Raw genomic sequence first — 26,304 nt, forward strand, 5'->3', positions numbered from 1 at the left:
AAATTCCAAATTAAATTGGGGTGAAAAAAATGAAGGAAAGCTGCTAGCTGGATTATGTCCCAGTGCAGAGTAAATTAGGACTGGCTGCTGAAAATTGAAAATGTGTGCATTGAACAGGACATTATTGAGTGTGTTTCTTTGTAGAGTTGTGACTTTTTCATTTGGAAGAATTGTGTTTTTTGAAAAGACAGTTAACCCTATAACACCGGAGCCCCAGTTTATATGTTCTTTGATTTACTGTAATTTGTTGTTAATACGATCAATGCAATTCCAGTAGATTCTGAAAGAGAAAAGCGGCAAGTTACAATACATTAAAGATTTTGCATTTAAGCGTCATCACAATGCCTCTGGTGTTTAGATGATTCTTGTTTGCAACACTCCATTTTGCTTTGGTTTTTTTTTTTAAAAATGGCTGAAATTTGGAATACTTTTGCCAACTAGAGACAAATTGGCGTCATATTCCCAGAAATATTCAGCTCTCTTTAGTGTCTCTTGCTCTCCTCTCATTTGGATTCCTTACTTTTGTACGCAGACAGATCCTAATCTGCTCTAATTGCCATAAGTCCCAGTTAAAGCCATTTGAAATGAGTTGATTATCTTCTGAGTCCAGTGTAACAGTCCTAATGGACATAGCAACGCTTAAATGCCAGATTAAGGCTCCTGAACATGGCAGGCGTTTTTAAACTGACTTTAAATTAGCAGAAAGCTCTCATCGCCAGTCCTATCTCCTCTATATAAAACATGCAATTCATTTCAGTTTGTATTATTTATAGTGATGTGTCTATACATCATTTTGTAGAATAATGTATTGTTCGTGCACCAACTACAGCCGAGTGTTTTACTAAATGTGCAATCTGTCCAGCAGTAATCTCAGCAGTAATAGAGAATGAAAGAGCATGGTGACCTTGGTAACCACTGCGGTTTCAGCTGTTAATTTTAATGTCCCCAGTATAATATCAAATTATGACAGTAATAACTAATACATGAGCTGATCCAAATAGAGTTCTAAGTGTAAAATCAATTTACTGTTAGTCTCCAGTCGCTGGGTGACAGAGTGTGGCGACCTCTACACGTGACAGCTGCTACCTGCTGCAACGGCAAGCCTTCTTTGGAGGCAAAGCCGCGTCTGATGAATGGCTGTTGTTTCGGGTGCCAGACATCCTCTGGGAGCAGCTTCAACAAATACAGCAGCCCAGTGGACATTCGCAGCTTTAACCCCCCCAGCTCCTCCTTAGTTACCTGATCTGTGGTTAATAAATCCACATTCACGACGAGGGATTTCATATTTGCTCAGGAACTCCATCAGCCTCCATTCATGGCTCCACTTTGCCTGCACAAATTTCCATAAATGACACTAAAGAAGAAATATTAAGTAGGTTTATCCTCAGCTGCTCTCCGTCCACTGGATTTTTGCTGATGCGGCCGCCCTCATGAATCATAAATGACCTGGAAGGTTCAAAAGAAACTTCCCCACATATTCACACTAAATAGTGAAAGCATTGTTCCTCTCAGCCAGTGGAACAAAAAGCAATAGATTTCCACGTGGCAGAGCTCTGCAACGCAAGAGGTGAGAGCAAATTTGCACCCTCCACCCTGAGCAGCTACTGGATTAATCTGGAGCAGATGAGGGATCCTTCAAGAGCAGAGATTTAATCAACGCCCCCTAATATTCCCCTGGAACCTGCAGTTCTTAAATAACCCACTCTTTCCAAAGGCAACCATTTGGGTGCTGGGTGTCATTACTCACCCAGCAAAAGCCATTCAGTTTGAAAATTCTCAATAATTTATTCTGACTCCTATTACGTCTCTTTAGCCTGCAGCTGCTGAATTATCCAACCTTTGCTGAAACAGTGGGCACGTACATTACCCAGCAGAAGAAGATCAACACAAGAATTAACCGACACACAGAGAACAGGAAACACAATCACCTGACTGACACATCATCCACACAAAAGGCTGTTTTTAGACCCACCTGGAGCGAAAAGGATACAAATCTAAAACTTTAGTAATAAACTCATAAAGTTAGAAAAATAAACATTTGAGAAAAATGAAGGAAAGTAAAATATAATGAAAAGCATTCAATCAAATCCTTTAAGACACGTGTCAAAGTCAAGGCCCGGGGGCCGGAACAGGCCCTCCAGGTAATTACTTCCAGCCCTCCAGATCATTTTATTTTATTGTTATTAATGGCCCGATGTTATCTTGTGCTTTTTTATTACTTGTATAATTTTGACAAAATAAATATTTATGGAGAGTAAAATATTAAAAGTTGTGAAAATGCTACTTTTTGAGTAGTACCGATTGAATAGTTACAGTAGTCAAAAGAATGTAAAAGGGTTCATTCTTAACATTGTTTAGCCATAGAGAGGATGCGATTTGGGGCCCAACCAGAAAAATGTATCAATGTTTTTATGCGCGTCACACTCAACCACCTGAGGACGACTCTGATGAAGACGAAACGTTTCTGTCAATACATGTCAGGTACGTTTAAATATATCATGTATCTGATAACAAAAGAACCAAGAAACATTTACATAACCATACAAACACAAATAAGCACACAAACTATTGTCAGCACAATATACAAAAATGATGCAGATCCACAAAGACAACTTTACACACAACACATACAAGTGAGGTAACACACAGAAAAGCACAAACACACAAAAGCATCCATTAGTGTTTGTGCTGAGATGAGCAGGCAGGTGAGTTTAGAATGTGTACACCTGAACTGTACGATAATGTGCATTGATGTACTGACTGTGAAGGAAATGCCTGAACAACTCCAGCCCCATTGCATCAGACAAGACCCACAGCGGGCAGAGTAGCAGCTCAGGTACTCGGGGGCAGACAAGACTGGAGAGTGAGACCACCACAGAAGAAGAGAGAACACGGAGAACAGAAGTCAGTCCTCCAGAGTCCTCAAAGCACCCCAAGAAAGTGAGAGGCCATCCAGTGTAAGTATTTTTGGATAGTTTGACCAGAGGGGTGCATCTTATACTCACTTATAACCCTAACCTTTGTGTCAGTATGAGTACGTACGGACAGCAACACAGAAGAACCGACGCTCAGCCTTCTGCTCAGCTTGGCGAAACTGTTCCAAAGCAACATAGAGGAAGAAGAATTCAACAGTTTAGAGATTTTAAGTGACATAAAGAGTTTAGTTGACTCGGTAGCATGTTCTTTATCAGTCAATCTTTAATTACATAGCACTTTTCATACAAATGGTAATACAAAGTGCTGTACACCCAAAAAGATTGTCTAAAAAAGAAAGCACATTAATAAAAAAGACTGAACCCCCTTCTCCAAAACGCACACAAAACCTCCAACCTCCTTAACCAATGTAGATGAACATTGGGAAATAGACTATGGTGACTTGAATACTTGTTAATATGTTGTACTAATACTGTATACTAGATTAGTGTTTCATGTAACTAAATAAGTGTCAATGTGCTACGGTAGTGAGGAGCATATTTATTCAACCTATTATTGTGTGAATGCATTCAATGCATTCACACTATTGAGATTCTTCATTTTTTCTTCCGTACGTTTTTCGGCACGTAAAAACTCAAGCACACTTTATGCGATTTACACAATCTTGGTATCAAAACGTTCAGCACGTTAAGGACATTACTGCTTGTATTTTTGGTTTTCGCAAATTTTACAGTTTTCGCGATATTACGCAATTTATGCGAATTTTCAGCCCTATGTTAAGTCAATGGGAAAATTTTAAACTTTTTACTGCACCTTAAAACTTTTACAATATTGGTATCAAAACGTTCAGCACGTTCAGGACATTAATGCACGAACTTTTGGTATTCGTACATTTTACGATTTTCACGCAATTTACGCAAATTAACGCAATTTAAGCTTTTAATGCTAGTTAATGCAACTTAAGCACTTTACACACTTTTCACACTTTAAGCACTTAATACACGTTACACAATTTAAGCAATTACTGCAAATTTAAGCAATTTACGCGATTTACAACAACCACATTAGTGCGATAATGCATTCACACATGCATTATCGGAGGTAATGCAATTTTTCTAGTTATCATTTGCCTTTCAAGATGAAATGTCGTTTTTTTGTTACAGTATTTGGTTAAATACATTTCTACCAAAAGTTCAACTTATATATATTTTTCTTATTTATTATACATCTCTTAGCTGCCTACTTACAATAAATTTCCCCCCAGGGGATTAATAAAGTATCTTGATTGATTATAGTCCAAAAAATACGAGCATCCTTGAATCAGTTTTGTAAACACGACTGAGCATGTGAACTCATCTTCTTTATTCAGTTACAAAATCAAACAGAAGATAACAAAACAGGTAGATCTTAAAATGTATTTTCAATTATTTATCCTCATTTGTATTTGCATTTATTGAAACAAGACATTTCTTCAACCAAAACCCCCGTCAGGGTTTACTGAGGGGTAACCTTTCTAACAGAAACAGCTGGGTTTATTCACTAAATCTCCACAATATATCACAAATTTATCATCATGGCAATATCAGCCAGTCCAATTCATGTATAAAAAATGGTGATAAATGGTTACCTTAAATCTTTACATATGCAAAAACAATCGTATGGCAGCTTGACATACTGAACAAATGAAACAGAGCCGTGTTCGTATTTGACCAATCAGATGACCTCTTATGTTAGATGCTCAGCTCTTACGTAGACGTAGGCCATTTGGAATTTAATTTAAGTCATGCTGAATTTATTTTAAAAAACTGATGTAGTGATATGGAAATAATGTATTAGTTGTTTTTGCTACATGGTTATGTATCGCAACTTATATCAGCATTGAAATATTGATGACTAAATGCCGTTTTTGCTAATATTGTGGAGCCCTAATATTCACCAAATAGTTTCCAACGTTTACTTTAATTTGTTTCATGAAAAAATGAAAATGAATAAATAACTACACACAGTAAGGATAAAGTAAATTAATAAGAGGGCTTGTTTTTTTATTTTAGTTTTCATCTCTTCATGATGCAAGATTTTGAAGTCTGTGTGAAAAGCAGATCTATAGAAATCTGTTTTCTTCTCACTCCAGGAAAAAAAAAAGTCAACAACAAAGTTTTCATCTTGTTACTTGGGGTGGAAATTTGGTGACTCATCCAAACTAGTGAGTCACAGCCATCTTAACACCAACGACAATGCAAATCTGAAGACTCACACACACACGCAAACACAGCAAAGTGCAGTGGTATTATCAGTCATTAGACCAGGATTAAAGTCATTTAGTGTTGGTGAGATAATCTGTCATTAGGCGATGATTACAGGACACACTCCAGCAGCTCTGAGCCGCTCAGAGGGGAGATAACAGGACGACTGATGAACACGAGGGACTTCTACCGACGATCAGCAAAGTCAAACTTCAAATGAGAGCTGAACTGAAAAGAAAACAGATAAAAATGCATTTCTCTGACAGAACCCTACTACCACGATGCAGAAAGGACTTGTAATGAAGTGACTGGTAACTTTCTCCGGCTGAATTGTGCTGCAGAGGCAGGAAGGGAAGGCTGCTCCTCATTCAGCATCAGTCAGCCCCATCATTCGGTGAATGCAGCAGTTTCCTGGTGTTCGGTACCAAACGGATCTGCCCATTTCAGGTTGTGTTTGATCTACTTCATATTTTCAGAGCTTCCTGCCAGAAAGTGCTTTGTCATCCGTTCTCTGTTTCTCTCTGGCCTCTGCGCGTCAGCATTTTATTCCAACAATCGCTCTGAAATGGGAACTAACAAACAGCCTGACAGCAGTGTCCCTCGTTTCAGCGTCGGCGCCGGGTCCTCGTCCTGAAACGCCGCGCCCGGCTGTGCTTCAACTCACAGAAATAAATGAAATATGGGACACCTCTTTAACACCGCATTACATGGTGGTGCCAAATAATGTGTTGCAATTACAGAGGTGGAAGTTGGCCAAGTACACAGGCAGACCAAACAATCGATGGTGGTGGCAGAGGGGGCAGAGAAACACTTTAAATAGGGGGTGTCCACAGGAAGGCAACTGCAGCTTGAGATGATTCTGTAATTGGCTCTCAGAGCGTTTCAAAAATATAGAGTAATTTGGTCCACACCGTGCTTGTATTTTCCCCACTAAACTTGTATTTACAGTACTTAAAGTCTGATTTTGTAGCAGTTTCTCTTAAAAAGTTGAATTATTTTTCAAATATAATTCTCACTGAGGACTGGACTGTGGTGTAGTGGTTAGCGCTCTCACCTCGCAGTGAGAAGGGCCTTGTTTGGAACCTGGCTGGGTTTCTTATGTATGGAATTTTCTGGTTCCTTTTGTGCATGTGTGGGTTTTCTTCCTTACACGGTGCAAAAACATGCTTCATAGGTCAACTAGCGTCTCTAAATGGACCCTATAGGTCACTATATATTTTAATGAAAGCTTCTCGTGTATTTAAAAAAAATAATTTTTTGCATCTTTCATACATTTTTAATTACTACCTTTTACTTGCTTTTCATTTACTTGTTTTTTAATTACGTTTTTATTTCCAATTCTGCATTATTATCCTTTCCATGGTTTTGGAAGAAGTTTATTTAAGACCTGAAGAATGCAGAGGCAAGAGGGAAGCACGAGTGGGGGAAGGGGCGCCTGGGATCAATGATATTGGTTAAGATGGCTTCTGGTATGAAGGCTGCAGAGGAAATGGTCTCCAGCCCTTCTCCATTTCCAAATAAATGGTTAGTTTGTACTTCTTCTTCGAGTAAAATAGAACCCTGGGGAGACATTTTAGGTCAGGGGATCACATCTCTGCAGTGTGTATTTAAGTTGGTGATTGTGTGGCCCTGAAACAGACTGGGGACCTGTTGAGGGTGTACCCCGCCTTTGCCTAACTGCTGGGATAGGCTCCAGCAATCCTGTGATCCCTGTTACAAAGTGGGTTACAACAAATTAACAACTGAAGGAGGAGGATACTAATTTTAAAACATTCTTTCCCTCACATTTTATGGAAGTGCAGAATTCTGTAACACCATAAGAATGAACATTAGTGATAAAATGCCTCATTAAACACTGATTTGTTTTAAGTAAAGCAACTTTTTTTTTACATTTGTGCAAGAATAAAATGTAAACAATCATATAATAACAACTTGTTCAGTAAATTTCACATTAAAAGACCAACACCATATTACTGTCTAAAAGTTACTTTTTAATAAGAGAGGCTGAAAGAGCTTCTTCTTGGGCTGTCTGCATTGGTGTTTTTGTCCGTTTCAACTCCTGGGAAACAACTTCAAGCTCTTTTGCGTCCATCGTTCTGCATTCGTGTTAGCGTAAAGCTTGTTGTAAAACTCGCGGAAGTGTGAATCAAAGAACTTGAAGTAGCTTTAAGTTGCAAAACCACAAAACTGAGTTTCTTTGTGAAGAATCTCTTTTTAATTGTCTTTGTTATCACTTGTATAATTTTTTGTGTACACACTGACGAGGTTCGGACTATTTAATGATATATTTGCCGTAATAATTGATCAGGGCTGCACGGTGGCGCAGTGGTTGGCGCTCTTGCCTCACAGCGAGAAGGCCCCGGTTCAAATCCCAGCTGGGGGATTTGGGACCTTTCTGTGTGGAGTTTGCATGTTCTCCCCGTCCATGCGTGGGTTTTCACCGGGGACTCCGGCTTCCTCCCACCATCCAAAAACATGCTTCATAGGTTCATTGGTGACTCTAAATTGCCCCTAGGTGTGAATGTGAGAGTGAATGTGTGTGATTGAGGCCCTGTGACAGACTGGTGACCTGTCCAGGGTGAACCCCGCCTTCGCCCTTCAGTAGCCGGGATAGGCTCCAGCACCCCAGCGACCCCGAAAGGGATGCAGCGGCCAGGAAAATGAAAGAATGAAGGAATGAATAATTGATCAAATTAGGTTATAAACGATAGAAGAGACATGGCACGATAGACACTCTTCTATCACCCACACGATATGTATCGTCATATCACCCAGCTCTAGTTTAGTAGGTTGTTGTAATGATGACTCATGGAAATACTCAGAGGGGATAATTACAACAGGACAGGTGTGAACAATGACAGGAAATACATTTGACAAAATTAAACTGAAATGTTTCTATACTAACTAAATAAAGACAATTTATTAAATCTAAGAAACCAAAAATTCTCAAAATACTCATCTATAGAAGCTTCAAAATTCTGATAAAACTCGAACAAACCTGCACCTTTGTCAGTAGCGAAGACCTCAGAATGGTTTTCGCAGTGACAACACCCCCCAGGAGCTGATATATTCAGAATCATTCATGCACATAAATACCCTAGAAACCAAAACTAACAGAACACATTTAATTACCAGCCATCAACAACTTCCAACGTGTAAATGGAAGCTAATTTTCACCCACTGATATTCAGTGTCAGGCCGACTCAAAAACACTCTCAATGTTCACTGAACTCTCACTTCATGTTCACTTTAACAAGTGCACACAACAGCTGCGGGCAATTTCCCCTCGTCTGTCTCCGTGCAGCTACCGCACTTGATCACTTCCAGGTGAACAAATCCATAACAGTGTTTAAACTGATATGTAATGAACGGCAACAGAGAGGAGGAAGATCTCAGTGTGGATCCGTCAATTCCTCAGAAATCGGTCTCAGCTCGGGGTTTGTTGCCGGTTTAAATGCAGACTCGCTTTAGGGTGAGCTGAGCTGATAAGCTGGCTCTATTTTCAAATGGAGATGAAAAGCCGCTCAACTTACAGAAGTAATTTCAGCCAGCTGCTGAAATATTGAGAGAAAAAAAACACCAATACCAGAAGCTCACCGGACAGATTCCAGCTCCCTTCCTGTCTGCTCGATAAACAGCTTTAGGCGTATTTTGCCCCCGGCTCTGCCAAGGCTGCCGCAGCAAATGATAAAACAAATGATATGTGAAGTAAAGATGATTATTAAATGAGCAATAAGCTTACAGCAGATCCTCTGGGGAACAAATAGCTGTAGGACAATAAATTGGCTTCAGACCACTCTGGAGCGGTGGTGTATTTGCCTTTTACTATAGCCTTTAAATGCCACAAACTCCTGTGGGTCCTAAACAGAGCAAAGAGGAGTCTGGCTTTAATTTGTACTGTACGTGTCGCTGCTAATATTCCTTCATTGAACTTAACCTTCTACTTTAGTCAAAGTCGGATAAAAGGAAGTAACACCCATCTTTGAACATCTAAGAGACACCTTAAACACGCGCAAACTCCACATTGCACACTTAAAACAGAAGCTGCTGTTACTATCACAATCTACTATCTACTACTTTCTTTAATGATAAAAATAATTTGTTATATGTTAACTAGGGATACAACAATATTCAATATAAAACCGAACCATTCAATACAAGGTCGACAATTCAATACACTTTCACAGTACGCATTTTATTTATTCAGTACCAGTCTGATTTGGCTTAAGGGTGGCTGCTACGAATCTGATGAGGATCGCTGGTCTCCTTTCTCCTGGGAGGTGGGTGGAACTGATCCAAGGAAATCCCTTTATTCTTGAGAAATGATTCCACTTGATGTTCAATGTCCTCACCAACACTCGCACCAGGATCAGTAACAATGCTAGTTCCGTTAGCAATGCTGGCTCAGTTAGCATCAGCACTACTAGCTCTGTTAGCATTAGGTGTGTTTGAGATCCCCAGCGCCTCCCCTGCATCAACGGCGAAACCAAGCTGCTGCAGGAGGGGGCGGGGAAAGGCGCCTGAGATGAGGGCCAACAACGAGACTGTACGAGAGCAAGGAGTTGGGGGTTGTCTTCAACATTCAGTTGAATTTGAATATGCCACTCCTGCTTAGTATGATGTGTGCTGTTATGCATTTTATATTATTTTTAACACGTGTCAGAGTGAAACAGATAAAAATGGCCACTGGACAAATTTCATGAGCACTGTCCCAAATAAATAGATAAAATAGAAACCATTCTTATATACAGTCTATGAGTAACACACATAATCACAGAATATTTGAAAACTCGTTTATTTTTTCACTACCTTACAGAAAGAGTTACAAAATACACTGATTTCCTTCATTTAGCGCCAGTTTTCTCTGATCACCGTCAAGTCATACTACAAGAACTTTCAAGACACCGTTTCCCACAATGCATTGTTTTGTAGCCCTCAAGGTGGCTTGAAGCCACAGCAGTACCTATTTTCTGGCTGCGCTGGCTTAGGAAGGCGCCTTGAACCCGCCCCTTTCCCGCCCTTTTCCCGCGATACTTCATGACGGCGCACATTTGATGTCGGTGACAGAAACTAACCAGCATACAGCGCGCTGCAGGCGGTCTGCGCAGCGCCAGGTCCGCCCTGGTCATCTCAAACACGCTTACTGTTAGCTCTGTTAGCATTAGCAATGCTAGCTCTGTTAGCATTATCACTGCTAGCTCAGTTAGCGTTGCTAGCTCTGTTAGCATTGCTAGCTCAGTTAGCACTGCCAGCATTGCTAGCACCATTAGCATTGCTAGCTGTAAGCATTGCTAGCTGCCTTAGCATTAGCACTACTAGCTCTGTTAGCACTACTAGCTTCATTAGCATTGTTAGCTCCGTTAGCATTGGCACTGCTAGCTCTGTTAGCATTAGCACTGCTAGCTCAGTTAGCATTGCTAGCTCAGTTAGCACTGCCAGCATTGCTAGCTCCCTTAGCATTGCTAGCTCTGTTAGCATTGCTAGCCCCTTAGTATTAGCACTGCTAACTAAGTTATCACTAGCCTTTGCTCTGGCTGGCATCCACACACGTGGACATCTCATAAGTCATGACCAACAAGTCTCAAGTCGAGTCACAAGTCCTACTATTGATGTTTCAAGTCATTTCAAGTCGTTTAAACAACAATGTAATATTGATTACACAGATCATGTGTGCTTTCATGAACTGTATTTTGAAAGCATTTTAGCTAAATTCCCACTGAGTTGATGCATCTCCACTTCAAAAATCCAAAATAGTCTATCTATAACAAAAACGCAGTTTACCGCATTTGAAATGTGGTAAGATGGAGATGGCAGGAAACCAGGGTAGTCTGGATATTTAAGGGGTCATACCATGATTTTCTTAAGCCTTTCAGAGTGAACTATATCCATATATATGATCATATATTACCACTGGAACAGTAAAAATTATTATGAAATATTACCAGTAGTTATTTTTAGTTCTTTTCTAACCAGAAGTAAAACAACTCAATTCCTGAGGCTCCGCCTGCTGCTGCGTGTGGCTGCCGCCCATTTGATTTCATTCTAGAGCCAGCGGTGTGTCTTTGTTTTTCCATCCATCCATCCATCCATTTTCTTGACCGCTTTGTCCCTTTCGGGGTCGCGGGGCGCCGGAGCCTATCCCGGCTACTGAAGGGCGAAGGCGGGGTACACCCTGGACAGGTCGCCAGTCTGTCGCAGGGCCTCAGTCACACACCCATCCACTCTCACATTCACACCAAGGGGCAATTTAGAGTCACCAATTAACCTATGACGCATGTTTTTGGACGGTGGGAGGAAGCCGGAGTCCCCGGTGAAAACCCACGCATCCACGGGGAGAACATGCAAACTCCACACAGAAAGGTCCCAGCCGGGATTCGAACCGGGGCCTTTTCACTGTGAGGCGAGAGCGCTAACCACTGCGCCACCGTGCAGCCGCCACCGTGCAGCCCTCTTTGTTTTTCCCTCAAAAATAAATATCCATTTTTTTTCAAAGATGGATGCACATACCATATATCTGCCCTTAGTAGGCCCGGCCATCGGTACACTGCTTCACAACAAAAATACACTCGACGTCTAGACAACTGTGCCCAGTTGGGGGTCTTAAAGGAGCATCTAAAGTAACAAACTGTTTGAGCTGGAATTTATTGAAGACACAACTGGAAGATATACGATATTCTGCATCTAAAATGAAAGTGTTTTGCTGATCATCATTAGCTCTGTGGAGAAATTGGGTGTTGGTGTTAGACTGGGGGTGGAGCTATTAGAGCATACGCTTCCTAAAAGGGGCGGTCTCACTCTGTGACATCCAATCATGAGGCTCGTTTTCGTGGGTATGGGAGGGGCTGCTGCTAACAGCGCAGTTTGTAGAGGATTTATGGTAATCAGAAATGCATGGATGAATCAAAATACCGCTTTGGAGTTCTTTATATGAGGAATGAACATTAAAATACACATAAAAGCTCAAAAAGTTGTTTTTTCATGGTATGGTCCCTTTAAATCCCCTCACTACAGACCAGTGATGTGCACTTAAGCTTGTGGGTGATGAGGTACTGACTCTTTTAGTCTAAATTAATAAACCACTATATTTATCAACTTATGATTCTGTTTCATTTCAGCATTTTTTATGAAAAGAGCAGATACAGGAAATATTACTTTGTTCACTTGAACAGGAAACACAGAGATTATGAGTATATTCATGGTTAAATTCATTGGAATCAAATAAATTGTATTCATGGTGGACACATCTTTTTTTATCAGAAGTACACATCTCGTGATAGCAGGTGAAACACTAAAATAAAGACATGCAAACTAAAAACTCTTAAAGCAGTAAATGTATTTTTTTATGAAAAAAAGGAAGGAAAACAGCAAATATTCAAGAGGGAATGTGACCCCCAGAGAAAGATTATGCTTTTTGCCAAAACATAAAGCAGCAAAAGTAGTAAACCGAAAATAGGGGAAATAAAGCAGCATCTCCGTGCATCATATAATAAGTTTGCTGGATTCATCAGAAAACAACCGAGAACAACCGAGCTCGGGTCCCAGCAGCCCTGCTGTCCCGCTATGATCGCTCGCATCCCGCCCAGATCCCAGGTAAAGATCTGAGTGGTGGAAATGTCCAAATCACCTGTTGTCACTCTGTGATTATACCGAGCTGCGCGGTGTCCCAGTGATAACAGAGTTCACCTCCCATTCATTTAACAGCAGCTAGCGGTTAGCCGCTAAGATAGCGCCAGCTTTCACTCAGAACTTACTTGATTTTGCTGCTCCTACAGTCAGATGAAGTTGGTTGATGTTGAATCTCTGCGAGTAATCCTTATATCCACATGTTTTGCAAACTGCAAACCGTTTGTTGTTGACGATCTATAAACTTTTATGCCAGAAATAAAAACACCGGCAAACAGGAACTCGCCGTTTTAAAGGGGAGGCGGGACTATGTTTTTCTGCAATTTGATTGGTTGGGCTGTCACATCAATCAAACATGGTCCTAATTTGATTGGATGTTGGGTCTAAACCACACAGGGATGTAAAACAAACACAGTCAGAGACCGCGGCGCGGCTTTCTTAATATAGTTTATAATCCATGGATTTGGGGGAAAATAGCAAGTCTTTCCGAGTCAGAGGGATGAAGTCTGAGTCAAGTCACAAGTTATGTATATCAAAGTCCGAGTCAAGTCACCAGTCAGAAGTAGTAAAGTAGTATTTGCTCCTCATCAGTTCATTTCCATCAGTACTTTTGCCATTTTTTGCTCGTCTTCTCCTTGTGGGTTTTAAGTTCAGCCTCGTTATCTTCCTGTGTTCTGGATTATCAGCTCTGAGTTTTGTTTTGTAATTAAGAAACTTCCCCTTTTCTGGTAAAGTAAAAAACATGCAACAAAGTTGATCATTCAACAAATTACAACCTAATTTTAAAACTTCATCTTGAAGAATGTTGAAAAGGCAAATTTCACTGGAGAGTAAGTGTGTCGATGCACAAGGACAAAATGTCCATTAGTGGAGCCATAGTTTTTTTCACTTGTAAATGGAGCTGCTGATTTATGCAAGACACATTTCTGAGTTTTAATCTACAGTAAAAGGTTTTTCATTAAATGTAAAAACTTGCAGAAATGGGAATATTGACAAGGTCAGTTGTTTGGACAGCGAGGTTCACCTGAGGTTGGAAAATGAAATACAAACGTGGCAGAGCTTCCTTCCAGTTGTGTGTGAAGCAAACATGCACCCATGTTTTTGGATTTTTTTTTCATTGTAAGACAATGCAGTCATTAAAATATTGAGTGAGGCATGCAAGGAAATTTTCAAAAAGCACTTTAGCAGAAACAGCCGGCAATTTCTGTAGAGGAAGAACACAAACAGCTACTGTTATGGCGGAAAAGGCTGAGAAACTAGTAATTATGCTATCATTCTGCAGGAGACAGGTTTACACACTTCTGCTGCTGCGTTGCCTTGTTTTGCATCACTTCTACCGACTTCATCTTACATGAAAAAGGGTAACGCTTTCCTAACCACAACACAAAGCCGGGCCGGGAAAGCGTCGCCTTCCACCTGCAGGATGTAGATCAAGGTCTTTCCGAATAGGATTTTTGACTTTCTTGTTGAGTTTATATACAAAAGAAAATCTATGTGAAGCAATATCGCAAGAATACTGTGAAGATTTATTGGACTGATCTGAACGGAATGAGATCATATTAAAAAATAATGAGCTTTTTGCCTTGGTTTGAAGGTTTACTCGCATTCTTTGTCCCTAAATGTCCCTAAATTGAACCAAGAAGCCAAACTATTTGACCTATTTGAGTTGTCAGTTGTATTGCAGGTGATTCTGCCAAATCTGATGTCTAATTAGAATGAAAAAAAGTATAAAAAAATTAAATCTATGAGAAATATTTTGTCATGTTGAGAGTTAAATGATCTCACAGCTTCAGGTTGCTGCATTTGTGTTTCTGTAACATTGTTGTGCGGTTTAGCTGCCAAACGTGAGGCGTCTTTTGTCTCCATCATTTTGCAGCTTTTGGAGAAATGTTTGGTTTCAGCTCAAGGACAGGAGAAGCCTCCTTAATCCAAAATCCTCATGAATATTCAACGGACCTCACATCCGCTTCTTTACGTTTTACCACTTACAACCTTCTGAATTATGCACTTGAAAAAAAAGAAAAGTAAAGTGCTTCTGTTTATTCATTTTAGATCCTTGAAGGGGAAATTCTGCAAATCGCTTTGCAGGAATGACGAACAAACAAAGCCCATCAATTTCTTCTCATTTAACCCCGAAGCTCCAGTGTTTGTTCTTTGATTTACTGTAACTTTTCAACCGTTAACACGATCAACGTAATTCCAGCAGATTCTAAAGAAGAAAGCAAGCCCAAATCTACCTAAAGAATACAAATAAACAAAGCCTGCAAATCAAGACTACCGAGGTCCAACCCCAAACTAAAATAACAAAACCCAGCAGTGGAAGACGACTGAAGACAAAGAGGGGGAAAAAGAACCAAACAAAACCAGCACAACAAAACTTAAACCTCAAACCCAGCTGCCTGCTGCTCTGCTCCCTGCCCGCCACGGTGAGGCCGCCTCTGACTTCAATACCTGGCAGGTGCTAATCAAGATAATTTGCCCCACCTGCCAGGTGAGAAGAATGGCAGGGCATGTTGAAAAGTTGCAGCATTGCAGCAGGACGTAACATTAAACGTCACCGGTGACGCCTCAGGAGTTCAAGGGTTAACTTGCAGCAGTAGATTTTTGACCAATCAGCTTTAAACTAGGTTTTGTATCAGTCTGTTGCTCCAATGCTCTTCATCTGACCCCAAATCACAATACATTGCAAAGCTATTATTGATCCAATCCAATGAAAACAGTGTTTTTGTGTGTTTTTAGCATGTTTGTGAGGTATTTTTTCCTGATAATGGAGGACATTTATGGAGAAAAAAAAAATGCTTAAATACCTTTTCTGGTTTTTTTTTTTTTTTTTTCAAATGTTGTGAATCAAGAGCAGATGAAAAAAAGCATTGAAGAACCTTGATTTTGTTAGGTAAATTACACTCTGCAGGTGAGCTCTAAGTTCTCAACAAAGAGGGGAAGAGGGGCGGGGTTGCCCTTACTAACATTTCTAATACAACTCCTGCTGCTCTGCAGAAACTATGTAAACGACATAATATTATTTGATTTTGGCGAAAGACGACAATCATAATCAAAAGATCACTGAACATGCTTTGACAATAAATCAAAAGATGATCAGAGTGGGACTTTAGGAACAGTTTAATAGTTTAATTGTAACAGGCCAGAGCCCCATCGGTCTTAAGATACACACTTTTGGTCTGTTGTCATTTAGCAGCAGTGTCTGTAATAAACTGTGACAATTCTCTCAGTTGCTGCAGACGTGGCGCCTTCAGCAGTGATCCTTAACTTCTTCTGCGGTGATGCTTTATGGCCCGTGTATGATGAGTGTGCTGTCGGGTCACGCCTGGCCAAAGCCGGAGTCACTGAGAGGATTAAGAACTGAAGATGAAGGAGGACAGGGCAAACGTTTGGACCACACAGGAAAGATTTCAATAATGAAGACCCAACTGATTAAAAGACCCGCTCTTGTCATCTTGTGATCTATTGTAAAAATGTCCCCAGTGGTGTTATAATTATGATTATGCAGTTTATAGCCAAAAGAATTTTTAAAATCTGTCGTTTTCTAGAACATAGATTCTGCAGAGCGGCAGGAGTTCATTAGAAATTCACCTCTGTGTTGTGAGCAGGACGCTTGGTACAAAGCAACGCCGCCCCCCTTCCCCTGCCTGTTGCTGTGAGATTGGAACAGGGAGCTTGTGGCCCATCCCACATTTGTTCTACATCATGAGTACAATCTTTTTCAAGTGGAATTTTTTAAATCTGCTCCTCATTCACAACAATGTTAATAAATAAATACTCAGAAAGGCAATTCTAATCTTCATTTTCTTTCTATATGTCGTCCATCATCACATCACAGAGCCAGTGAAGCTAGGCGACAACTCCCTAGAAGAAGAGGAGTCTTTCACGTATCTAGACGGTGTGGTGAATCTACTGCACGTGTCAAAGTCAAGGCCCGGGGGCCGGATCCGGCCCTCCAGTTAATTCAACCCGGCCCTCCAGATCATTTTATTTTATTGTTATTAATGGCCCGATGTTATCTTACGCTTATATTTAACTGGTATAATTTTAATAAAATAGATTTTTGAGGAGAGTAAAATATTGAAATTTATTCAAGATTTAAGTTAATTTATTCTGGAATAATATTCCTGCCTGTTTATATTCATTGTAATTTCTAAAGTTTCAAAAATTTAGTTTTAGTGTATTCAATAAATGTTTATCCTGTTCAGCCTGTGACCTAAGGTGTGTTTTGGAGTTTGGCTCCCAGTATATTAAGTTTGACACCCCTGTTCTACAGGGAGGAATGAACATAAAAACTCACATTGGAGAGGCTCCGGCATCCTTCCCTAACTTCAACAACATCTGGAGATCACAACTCATCACTACTCACACCAAGATTCACCGGTTCAACCCGAACATCAAGTCTGTCCTACTGTACGGAGCTGAAACAAGGAGAACAACTAAAACCACCATCAAGAGAATTCAGACGTTCATCCATTCTATTGACTGTATAAGTACGAACTGGACATAACTAGTGTTGAGGTCCCCCATAGAAAATGCATTATTTTCACCCCCGCAAAATCAGGTCAGAGCCTTTGCCATCACTTCCTGATACGTCTACCGCCATGAGTCACATTTTTAAAGGAACCGCTGTGTCCAATCATGAGTGAGCTTGTTCCAGCTTGTTCGAAGGCCACACCCCTCCCACTGAAAACGCCTTGGAGAAATCTGTCCAACGTTTGAGGCGGGGCCTGGGAGAGCCACATGCTTTAACTGAGGCATCTGATTGGTCAATTTATAACTTTCATAACTTGCGATAAAGAAAAAATATCTTTAAAAAAAAATAGGATTAGAAAGAATATGCTAAGAGGACAGTATCAGAGCAAGAATGGTTATTCTGACAGATAAAATGACAGAGAAATGACTGGCGATTTCTAAATGGAAGTCTGTGGGACTTTGGCCTCCTTTCAAACCAGACACTTTTTGATGTTTTTGAGTGTCCCCAACTCGTCGTTTTTTGACGTGCTGGCTGTTCGTAAAGTCAAGGGTCCACAACCCTCGGGACATGGTACCAGACGGGTTCCCAAACCCTGCACCCAGCACGGTGCTGGATGCTGTATCGGCCCCGAACCAGTACCAGACAGGGTAACGATTGGGGCCCGGACACGGTACCAGACGCAGACTCCGACCAGGTTATGCTAGGTTCACACTGGATGCGGAGTAGTGCGAAGCGGAGTGCACACGGCGTACACTCTCTCTTGCAATTCACACCAGATGCACATTTTTCCACGACGCTCGACTGGCGCTTCTGCTACAGCTTTTTTTGGTTCTAGCATCATTTACCCCATGTTTTTATGGAAAGAAATATGTATCATCCTGATTGATCCGTGCGTAATTCACCAACAGACAAATCTGTCAGATGTGAAAAGAGTCTCACCACAGATGAATGCACAACTGAGGTTTTGTGTGTGTGTAATAATTGGTTTGTGCTTAATTTTTAAAGATTTGTGTGTGTAATTAGGTTCAAGCTGTTGTAATTTCAATTTGTGCGTGTAAATTGTATTTTGCATTTATTTGAATGTTGTAATCTTTTTACTTAGGCACAAAACACATTATAAGTTACAAATCAAGAATTACATACGCACAAATCCAAAGTTATGCTCAAATCAAGAATTGTGCACAAATCCAAGTGAGTATATTTTCTCTCCATACACGGCCATGCCCGTAAAGAGCTAGAAAAGAAAGCTCGGGACAGAAGCAATGGTGAGAAGTTGTTGATGGTTTATGCTCACCAGAGGTACAAAAGATATCTATGTCCACCATCATGAGAAAAATGTCAGGAGAACATGTTAAACTCATGATTTTCATTGAAGTGGCTCTTAAATGAAGACTTCCCTCTTACAGGAATCCAGTTTTAATCTCATCTCCAAGCAGTTCTTATTAATAAAATAAGCTGTTCATTTCATTTTCTCTGTCAATGAATCTTGGCAAATGCTTTAATATTAATTTACAGCAGAACAGATAAGTAAACAGCCTTGTGGCTCTTTAACTTAAATCAGTTAAATCTGTAAATCCCAAAAGGTGTTTGACTGAACTCTTCTGTGGCGTGATGCAAGCCTGGCTCTTCAAGAGGACTTTGTAGCAACTTCACATCTTCATAGAAAAACAATTTATAAAAAGAACTTCTTCAAGCTTTTCTGTCCCCAAGATAGCTTGGAAGATGGGAAAAAAATAAAAAAATAAAAAAAACAGCTAATGATAAAACGAACCGAGACAAAATCCAAAGAAATGAAAAATTAATGGTAGTTCTGTTTATATCTGCAACATTATTCAAAATATTAGCAACATTACTGTCATAATGACATTTTTAAGAAGTACTCATAGAACATTCTATTTGCATTAATTCTGAAATCAATCTGTGATGTGTGCCTGCACCACTGACACGAGTGTCTGTGCCCTATAAACCCTTAATAATAGCTGTATCCATCAAAACAATGAGCTTTACGCCAACATCGTTAACCCAAAAGCTGCTTTTATATTCAGTCAACCAGTTTGTATGCTACATTTGGTCACATTTAGGACAAAAATCTGAAATTTTCACTTATTTTAATGATTTTTTGTCTGAAGATTTTGCATAGAATATCTTTTTTTATCACAGTTTTCATGAGAGCTTGCAAAATAAAACTACACTTTGCTTTTAATAACTTACCAATTCACAATCAAAGAAAATACGTTTAAACTTAAAGTTTATTTTTTCATAAACTTTAAAGACAAAACTACAAATTATCCTATTGGTGTTTTATACATTCAACCAATCATTTTTCTAATCAAACTTTACTATTTTTGAAGTTGCCAGTATTAATACAAAGGTTTAAGTTCAGCACACTGGAAGATTCTTCACTTTACTTGTAGTTTAAATGCAATATCAAAGAGTTTTGCAACTTTTGTTATGTATTAACTTGAATTTATGGAGGACTTGGAGCTCCACCCCTTTAATAGAGGGACACATTGACTGTATAGCGGTGCTATCCTCAGAGTGCGGTCGTCTGGAACCAACAGCACATTGAATTTTTGTTTGAAATGATTTTTGATTTTCACTAAGGTCCATAGAAGACATGAAGTCCTGTCCACTTTGTCACAGGAGGGATGACACTTCAGAACACTTCAGTGTAAGGGTGGGGGTCATCTGGACCCCAAAAGATCGCACAAGGGATAACTGGACTGACCGACCCCTCCAGTCGAGAAGCACCCTCTGGTCCCAAGAAGACAAAATTTCATAGATTTCTATAGAGAAATAAACAGCTGTTACTCTATTAGTCAGAATAACTAATATCTTTTCAACATGTTCTTAATGATCCTCATTTTTTCCATGTTTTTTCTAACCAATCAGAAGCCTCAGTATATGGTCTGATGTCAAACGTTTGATTGGCAGTGGCTATGTCCGAACCCCGAAACCCCCCCCCTGCTCACTATATAGTGCACTAGATGGTGCGTTCACCATTTTCTAGTGCTGTCCAAATCTACGATTCCAAAATCGATCGCACTAGAAATTCCTGAGAAGAAACTAGTGTGCATCAATGCTCACGACTTAGCCAATATAGACCACAAAGCATTGCAGGTTGAACAAGTTTTGCAAAAAAAAAACATGTTTAAATAGGGCTGTGGATCATCACTTAGGTGGCGATCCGATTCGATTCACGAATCAAGAGCAACGATTCACGAGTTGAACCACGATTCGTACTTTTTATTCTAATGTTTATTCCTATGTGTATGTCTATTTACTAGATGGATGAAATCGAAATGATTTGTACTTAATCATCATTTATACCTTTATTTAGAACAGGTGATCAGAATCAACTAAACTGATTAAAAAAACACAAGGATTCAGATAAAAAGACTTTTTTTGTCATTTTAAAGTTTTTTTGGTTTTTGATATTCTGGTTCAGCAGTAAAACATAAAAAGGATAAAAATCACTTTTGTTTTGGGTCATTTAACAACAAAACCTGAAAATGCTCTAAACAGTTTTTTATCTTCTAAGTTCTTCAATATTTTACGTTTTAAGCATCACATGACATCCTGCAGTGGGGTACTCTTGGCAGAATCAGCTGATTCACGTTGATTACATCCTAATTTTAAAAGCAGCGCGAGGCTGTTTCTTCAGAATAAGCTGGAGTTTTGTTAATTACGTCAAATTTTGAAAAGGTATCATAGTCAAAATAATGTAAACACTGGAGCTGAAGCTCCGATGTTAAAGCTAATTCATTTTTTCAGAAGTTATTTCTGTGAGCGGAACTTCAGTCTGAGTTTTTGAACAGAAAAAAAGGTCTCGCTAGTTTTACTTTGAAAAGCGGAAGCTTCACTGTCACGAAGATGTGTTTACTTCTGGTGGAAGTACAGCGGCTCTTTCGGCTTAATTTTAGTTCGTAAACTTAAAATCCTACATTAATCTGCATTTCAGAACAAAAATACATCATCCCCAATCGATATTTTGATCTTCTTTTGCTACAATTTAGTACATTTATAAAGATCGCGAATCAGCGATCTTGGACGTCACGAATATCCGTACTCAAAATTCTGGGAGCAGATTGCGAATACCCAAGCACCCGGATACTCGTTACAGCCCTGTGTTTAAATGTATTTTTTTTAAGAAATCATTCACATTTTCATCACCAGAACACAGTGGAGTCACTAATAGACGTCGTAAAATGTTCGTATTGATTTGATTTTCCCTCCGTGAGATCGGTAACGTCATATCTGGCATCTAGCAAGGCGAAAGTAAAGTAGTGAGCAATGTGTCCGAATTGATTTTAAAATCTAGGGCGCTATATATTGTTTTTTAGTAGTTAGGGATTAGGGTGGGGATTCGGTCATAGCCAGATTCGCCTTCAGTGGTCGGGGTGTGGACTTCCAACAGGCTCTCTCCTGATTGATGAGAGTGGTTGCCATAGAAATGTTTAATAGACCAATAACGTCGTCTGGTTCCTACATGGAGAAGTCTGCTGGTGACTGAATTGACTTCATTTAACTGAAACACAAAGTAAGCCATTTTCTATGGGTGACATCACAGTCACTCAGTCCAGTTCTTATATACAGTTAATGGTAAACCTGGCCTTCTTTAGCCGGAAGCGCATCAAAGAGCCAAATACACGTTTATGCCAAACACAAGCTGTTATTTATGAGGACAGAATGGGAGGCACACATGCATAATTCAATGCATGCATGTGATTTTCTGAATGACCGAGCGGTGTGGAGCTGCACTTTTATAACTGAGTGAACATTTTGAGTCCAGAATAATATTCTTTGTTAAATACAGAACAAAAAAACCAGCAAACAAGGATTTCTACATATGAAAACCCAACTGTTACTATGGTGACAAGTCTTAACACATGATATGGAAGCACCAGCTTAAAACTATACAGTGTGGGGCTCTCTAGTGCCCTGGATGTGAAAAGCCCTTTAGTGAACACATTTACTTGTTTTTCTGTATAAACAGTAAACATGACTTCACTACTTTCCCGAAGTAAAAACCTAATAAATATGAACATTTTACTAAAACGATTCATGAATCCTCTCCATTCTGACGATAAAAACTTGGATGATTTGGAAAAAATCCATCCATCCATCTTCCTCCGCTTCATCCAGACCGGGTCGCGGGGGCAGCAGTCTAAGCAAAGATGCCCAGACTTCCCTCTCCCGGGCCACTTCCTCCAGCTCCTCTGGGGGGACCCCGAGGCGTTCCCAGGCCAGCCGAGAAGCATAGTCTCTTCAGTGTGTCCTGGGTCTTCCCCGGGGCCTCCGCCCAGTGGGACATGCCCGGAATTTAGAAAAAATAGGTTAACAATATTTTTTTTTCCCGCATGAAAAATCTTTCAGATACAATGCAATTTGGCCTATTGTTGCCAATGTAGTGAACATTGATGCACTTTCTGAAAGTGGGTTCAAACAAGTTCTGCAGCACTGGGATGTGAAATGATCTTTGAGCCCAGAACAAGAAGGTCTTTGGACTCTTCCAGAAAAGGATCAGATCCTTCATGGTACCTATCTAACTAATACTACACTACAACTAATAACTAAACTTCTAGGTTGACATGTATGTGGGGAATATTAGATAGCATTTGGGACAATATACTATCGTCTGGAATTATTATTTTTTTTTAACTTGTCCTGTCCAACAGCTGAGCCAACAGATACGGGCTGAGAGCTTCTTATGTTGGACAGATTTTAATGTCACAACATAAGTTTATTGAGTATAAACCCCTGTTGTATTTCATGCTAAACTTTTATATTGATTATGTTCTTTTTTTTTTTTTTTTTTGGGATCGGACGGAAAAGACGAAGGGGGGGGTTAGAGAAAAAGAGAAAGAATAAGATGACAACAGAGGGAAACAACATCATAAAACATCCAGGTCTAAATAATAAACTAGAATGGGCGGGGCCTGTCTACAGAATAGAATAGAATATAATAGAAAATCCCTTTGGAGGTCCTCAGGGAAATTCAAGAAATACAGGGAAATACACACACACTCTATAGTTACAAACACACTTGTTGGCCAAAATAGTCTCCACATTTAAACTACACATGTACTCAATTCAACTATAACAGCAGCTCACACACTCCATCATACAAACCCATTCAGATAAAGACTTTCATTCTGTCACACAAATGGTTAGTGCTAAGGTGAGCTGATACCTGTGCTCAGGTGAGTGTTATGTTTCACTGAGGTGGATGGTGATGGAGCGTCCGGCCATCCCCATGCCAAGACCCCCCGCCGGGGCAGCAGCTGCAGCCAAGACCCCCCAACACCCGCCATGGGCGGAGAGAAACCGCTCGCCGGGCAATCTCGCTGAGCACCCAGACCGGGGCACGCGGGACCGCCGTAGAGGCCCCCCACACCCAAGTCTGGAATTATTACTACTACAAAAGTCAGTAACTATAACTACAGCTAGTACACGACAAGCCGAAGCTGAACTTCGTGCTGAAGATGCCATCCATTTTGGATTTGTAGCTAAGTATATGTCCTGAACGTCATTGGTGCCAATTTTGGGGCTTGTTTCACCAAGTGAAAGATTCCTATGAAAACTGTAGTTAATGTGCCTCACAAAGAGGCTTCTGGGAAATTTATAGGATTTTGGAGTAACAGCTTCACAAAATGAGGAACACACTTTATTCTTATCGTGCACTATAGTAAAGAAATTAGGGCACAATCATCAATGAACATTTAGGAGATTCAAATTTTTGTAGGAAAAATCATATTTTTGCCTCAAAACATCAACCAGAAATTTCAATTTTGTGTCAGTTTGTTCTTATGCTCCAAGAAGGGAAGCCTGCACATCAGACCTGAGGTGAGGTCATCATTTCATTTAATTACTCCAGTTCTTTTTATCAGACAGTACTTGGGAAGCAGGTTATCAAAGCTACCTTTAATAAACTGACTGACTGGAGTCTTTTGAGCAAAAAGACATGTAGGGCTGCAACAATCAGTTGACAAATCGACAACTGATCCACTATTAAAATAGTTGACGACTAATTTAATAGTCGATCGTGATATTATATGGAGTCGGAGTGTAGTAAAGTTGAAAGTTATATGTTAGCTTTTTGGACTATTTTGGCATTTATTATGTTTTTTTGGCTAGTTTAGCTAATATTTCAGCTACATACTAGCTATTTTGGCAAATTTAGGATTTTTTTTCAGTTTTGTATAGGCTAATTTGGTGTTTAATATTTCAGCTGGCTTTTAGCTTCAGCATTTTCAGCTATCAACTTCGGCATTTTCAGCTATAAATTTCAGCATTTTCAGCTATCAGCACTAGCATCTTCAGCGGCCAAATTCAGCTTACAACATTCACATGCATTCACTGGCATTATCACAGGTAATACTATATATATAGTTTCTAGTTTAGAGCTAATGATGGTTAAGATCTGTGCTTTACATCCAGTTTGCGGATGATCCGATTAGTCGACTAATTGGAAAAAATAATCGGTGATTAGTTGACTATTAAAATAATCGTTTGTGGCAGCACTAAAGAGCAGCAACCATAGAATGAACAGAGAGCTGAACAAAATTCTCTTTGTGGTCTCCTTGTCCAAAGCGGTCTTGCCTGAAGCTTTTAACTTCACAGAAACATGCCAGCATAACATGTTAAGCCCCAGTTCGTTCACTTTGCAGGAATTTGTTCTTTAAAAGTGTTTAATTTCCTTAAACTGATGAGGAGACAGCAATGGGATGAGATAAACTGAGAATGCATCATCTTCCTCTCATCAGCCCCTTTCCTCCACAGCTCCACACCTGCGGGCTCCCCCCTCAAACCTGCCACCTTCTCAGTCCAACCTGTCCCTCTGCCCCCCCTTCAGAACCTTCCGCTGCACTGAGCACCAAATGAAGCGTGCGGCTCTCCGATGAGCTTGTTTGGAGCTCACTCAGGATGAATCATCCTATTACAGTGGACGCACTTCGGGGGGTTTTCGCAGCAGAGACCTTTGCTGCACAACAGTTCAGCTTTTGTGGACCAAACTGGGGCTGCAGCAGGTCTCATCATGTGAGGGAAGGATGCTGATTTTTTTTATTAATATCATTTTAGAAAACTTGCTTCTTAAAATGTTAAACAGAGAGGATGCTGGTCAAAATGACTTCTCACTGAGGCGCCTATGCGCAAAAACGCGCAAAAATCCACACTCCATTACAAACAAATGATAAAAAAACTGACTACTAATAAAAACTGGAAAGATATCCCTCTTTGGTATCAGATTGGCACGTGAAGCGCAGCCTGGCAGCAGTGGGCATGCGCTCTGGAGACGGATGGAGAAGAAAGTCACCTGCCGGGAAAAGTAACCCGCGCGCAGCCGACTCACCTCCTGCGGATGTCCCGCTGCAGGAGAGCAGCAGCGCGAGCCGAGAGATAATCCAAAAGACTCCTTTACTCCTCAAAGCCATGGTGGTGACACTGCGGGAGGGCTGCGGAGAGCGGCTGCTGGCGGAGAGACTCTTCCGACCTCTCCTCTCCAGCTCCGAGAGAGGTCTCCTCCAGACAGGCTGACGGAGGGGAGAGGAGGAGGAGGAGGAGGAGGAGGAGGAGGAGGAGGAGGAGGAGGAGGGACAGAGCCGCTACGGCGTCAGCGGACCGCCTTCCGCCGGCTTCAGATCACCTTTATCGATGCTTTGTGAGGAGACGCTGCGCTGTGGGGAAAATCCCAGCTGAGCGCAGACCCCGCGCTGAAAGGGTTAAATATAAACCTGCAGGGAAAGTTGACGCTCAGGCCGGAAGCAGATGCTGAGGTGTTGGAACTTGGAAGTTGATCTCACCTGCTGTTGCTCAGGGTGTGTTCAGACTGGACGCATTTGGTCGCTTCAAGTGAACCAGAATTAATTTCTCCCGATAATCTGGAGCAAAGTTCCAATATGAAGACACACAAACGGACCCTGGTCAGGGTCCAGGAACCACTTTGGACAAACATTGGAGGTGGTCTCAGTTCATTTCCAATCGGACTGAGCTTCAGTTCTTTACAAGGATGTATTCAGACTGGGC

General features: G+C 40.5%; 1 protein-coding gene across 2 annotated transcripts in view; it reads right to left on the reverse strand.

Annotated features, from left to right (window-relative positions):
• LOC112152542 (contactin-associated protein-like 4) overlaps positions 1-25,802 on the reverse strand; it is a 203,688-nt gene extending 177,886 nt beyond the window's left edge. For both annotated transcript variants that reach the window (XM_024282204.2, XM_024282196.2), the window contains exon 1: positions 25,631-25,802. In XM_024282204.2, coding sequence (XP_024137972.1) covers positions 25,631-25,712 — 82 coding nt within the window. In that variant the 5' untranslated portion in view covers positions 25,713-25,802. The remainder of the gene's footprint in view (positions 1-25,630) is intronic.
• Between the last annotated feature and the right edge of the window lie 502 nt (positions 25,803-26,304).

The sequence above is a fragment of the Oryzias melastigma genome, linkage group LG17, assembly GCF_002922805.2.
Source record: "Oryzias melastigma strain HK-1 linkage group LG17, ASM292280v2, whole genome shotgun sequence".
NCBI lineage: Eukaryota > Metazoa > Chordata > Actinopteri > Beloniformes > Adrianichthyidae > Oryzias > Oryzias melastigma.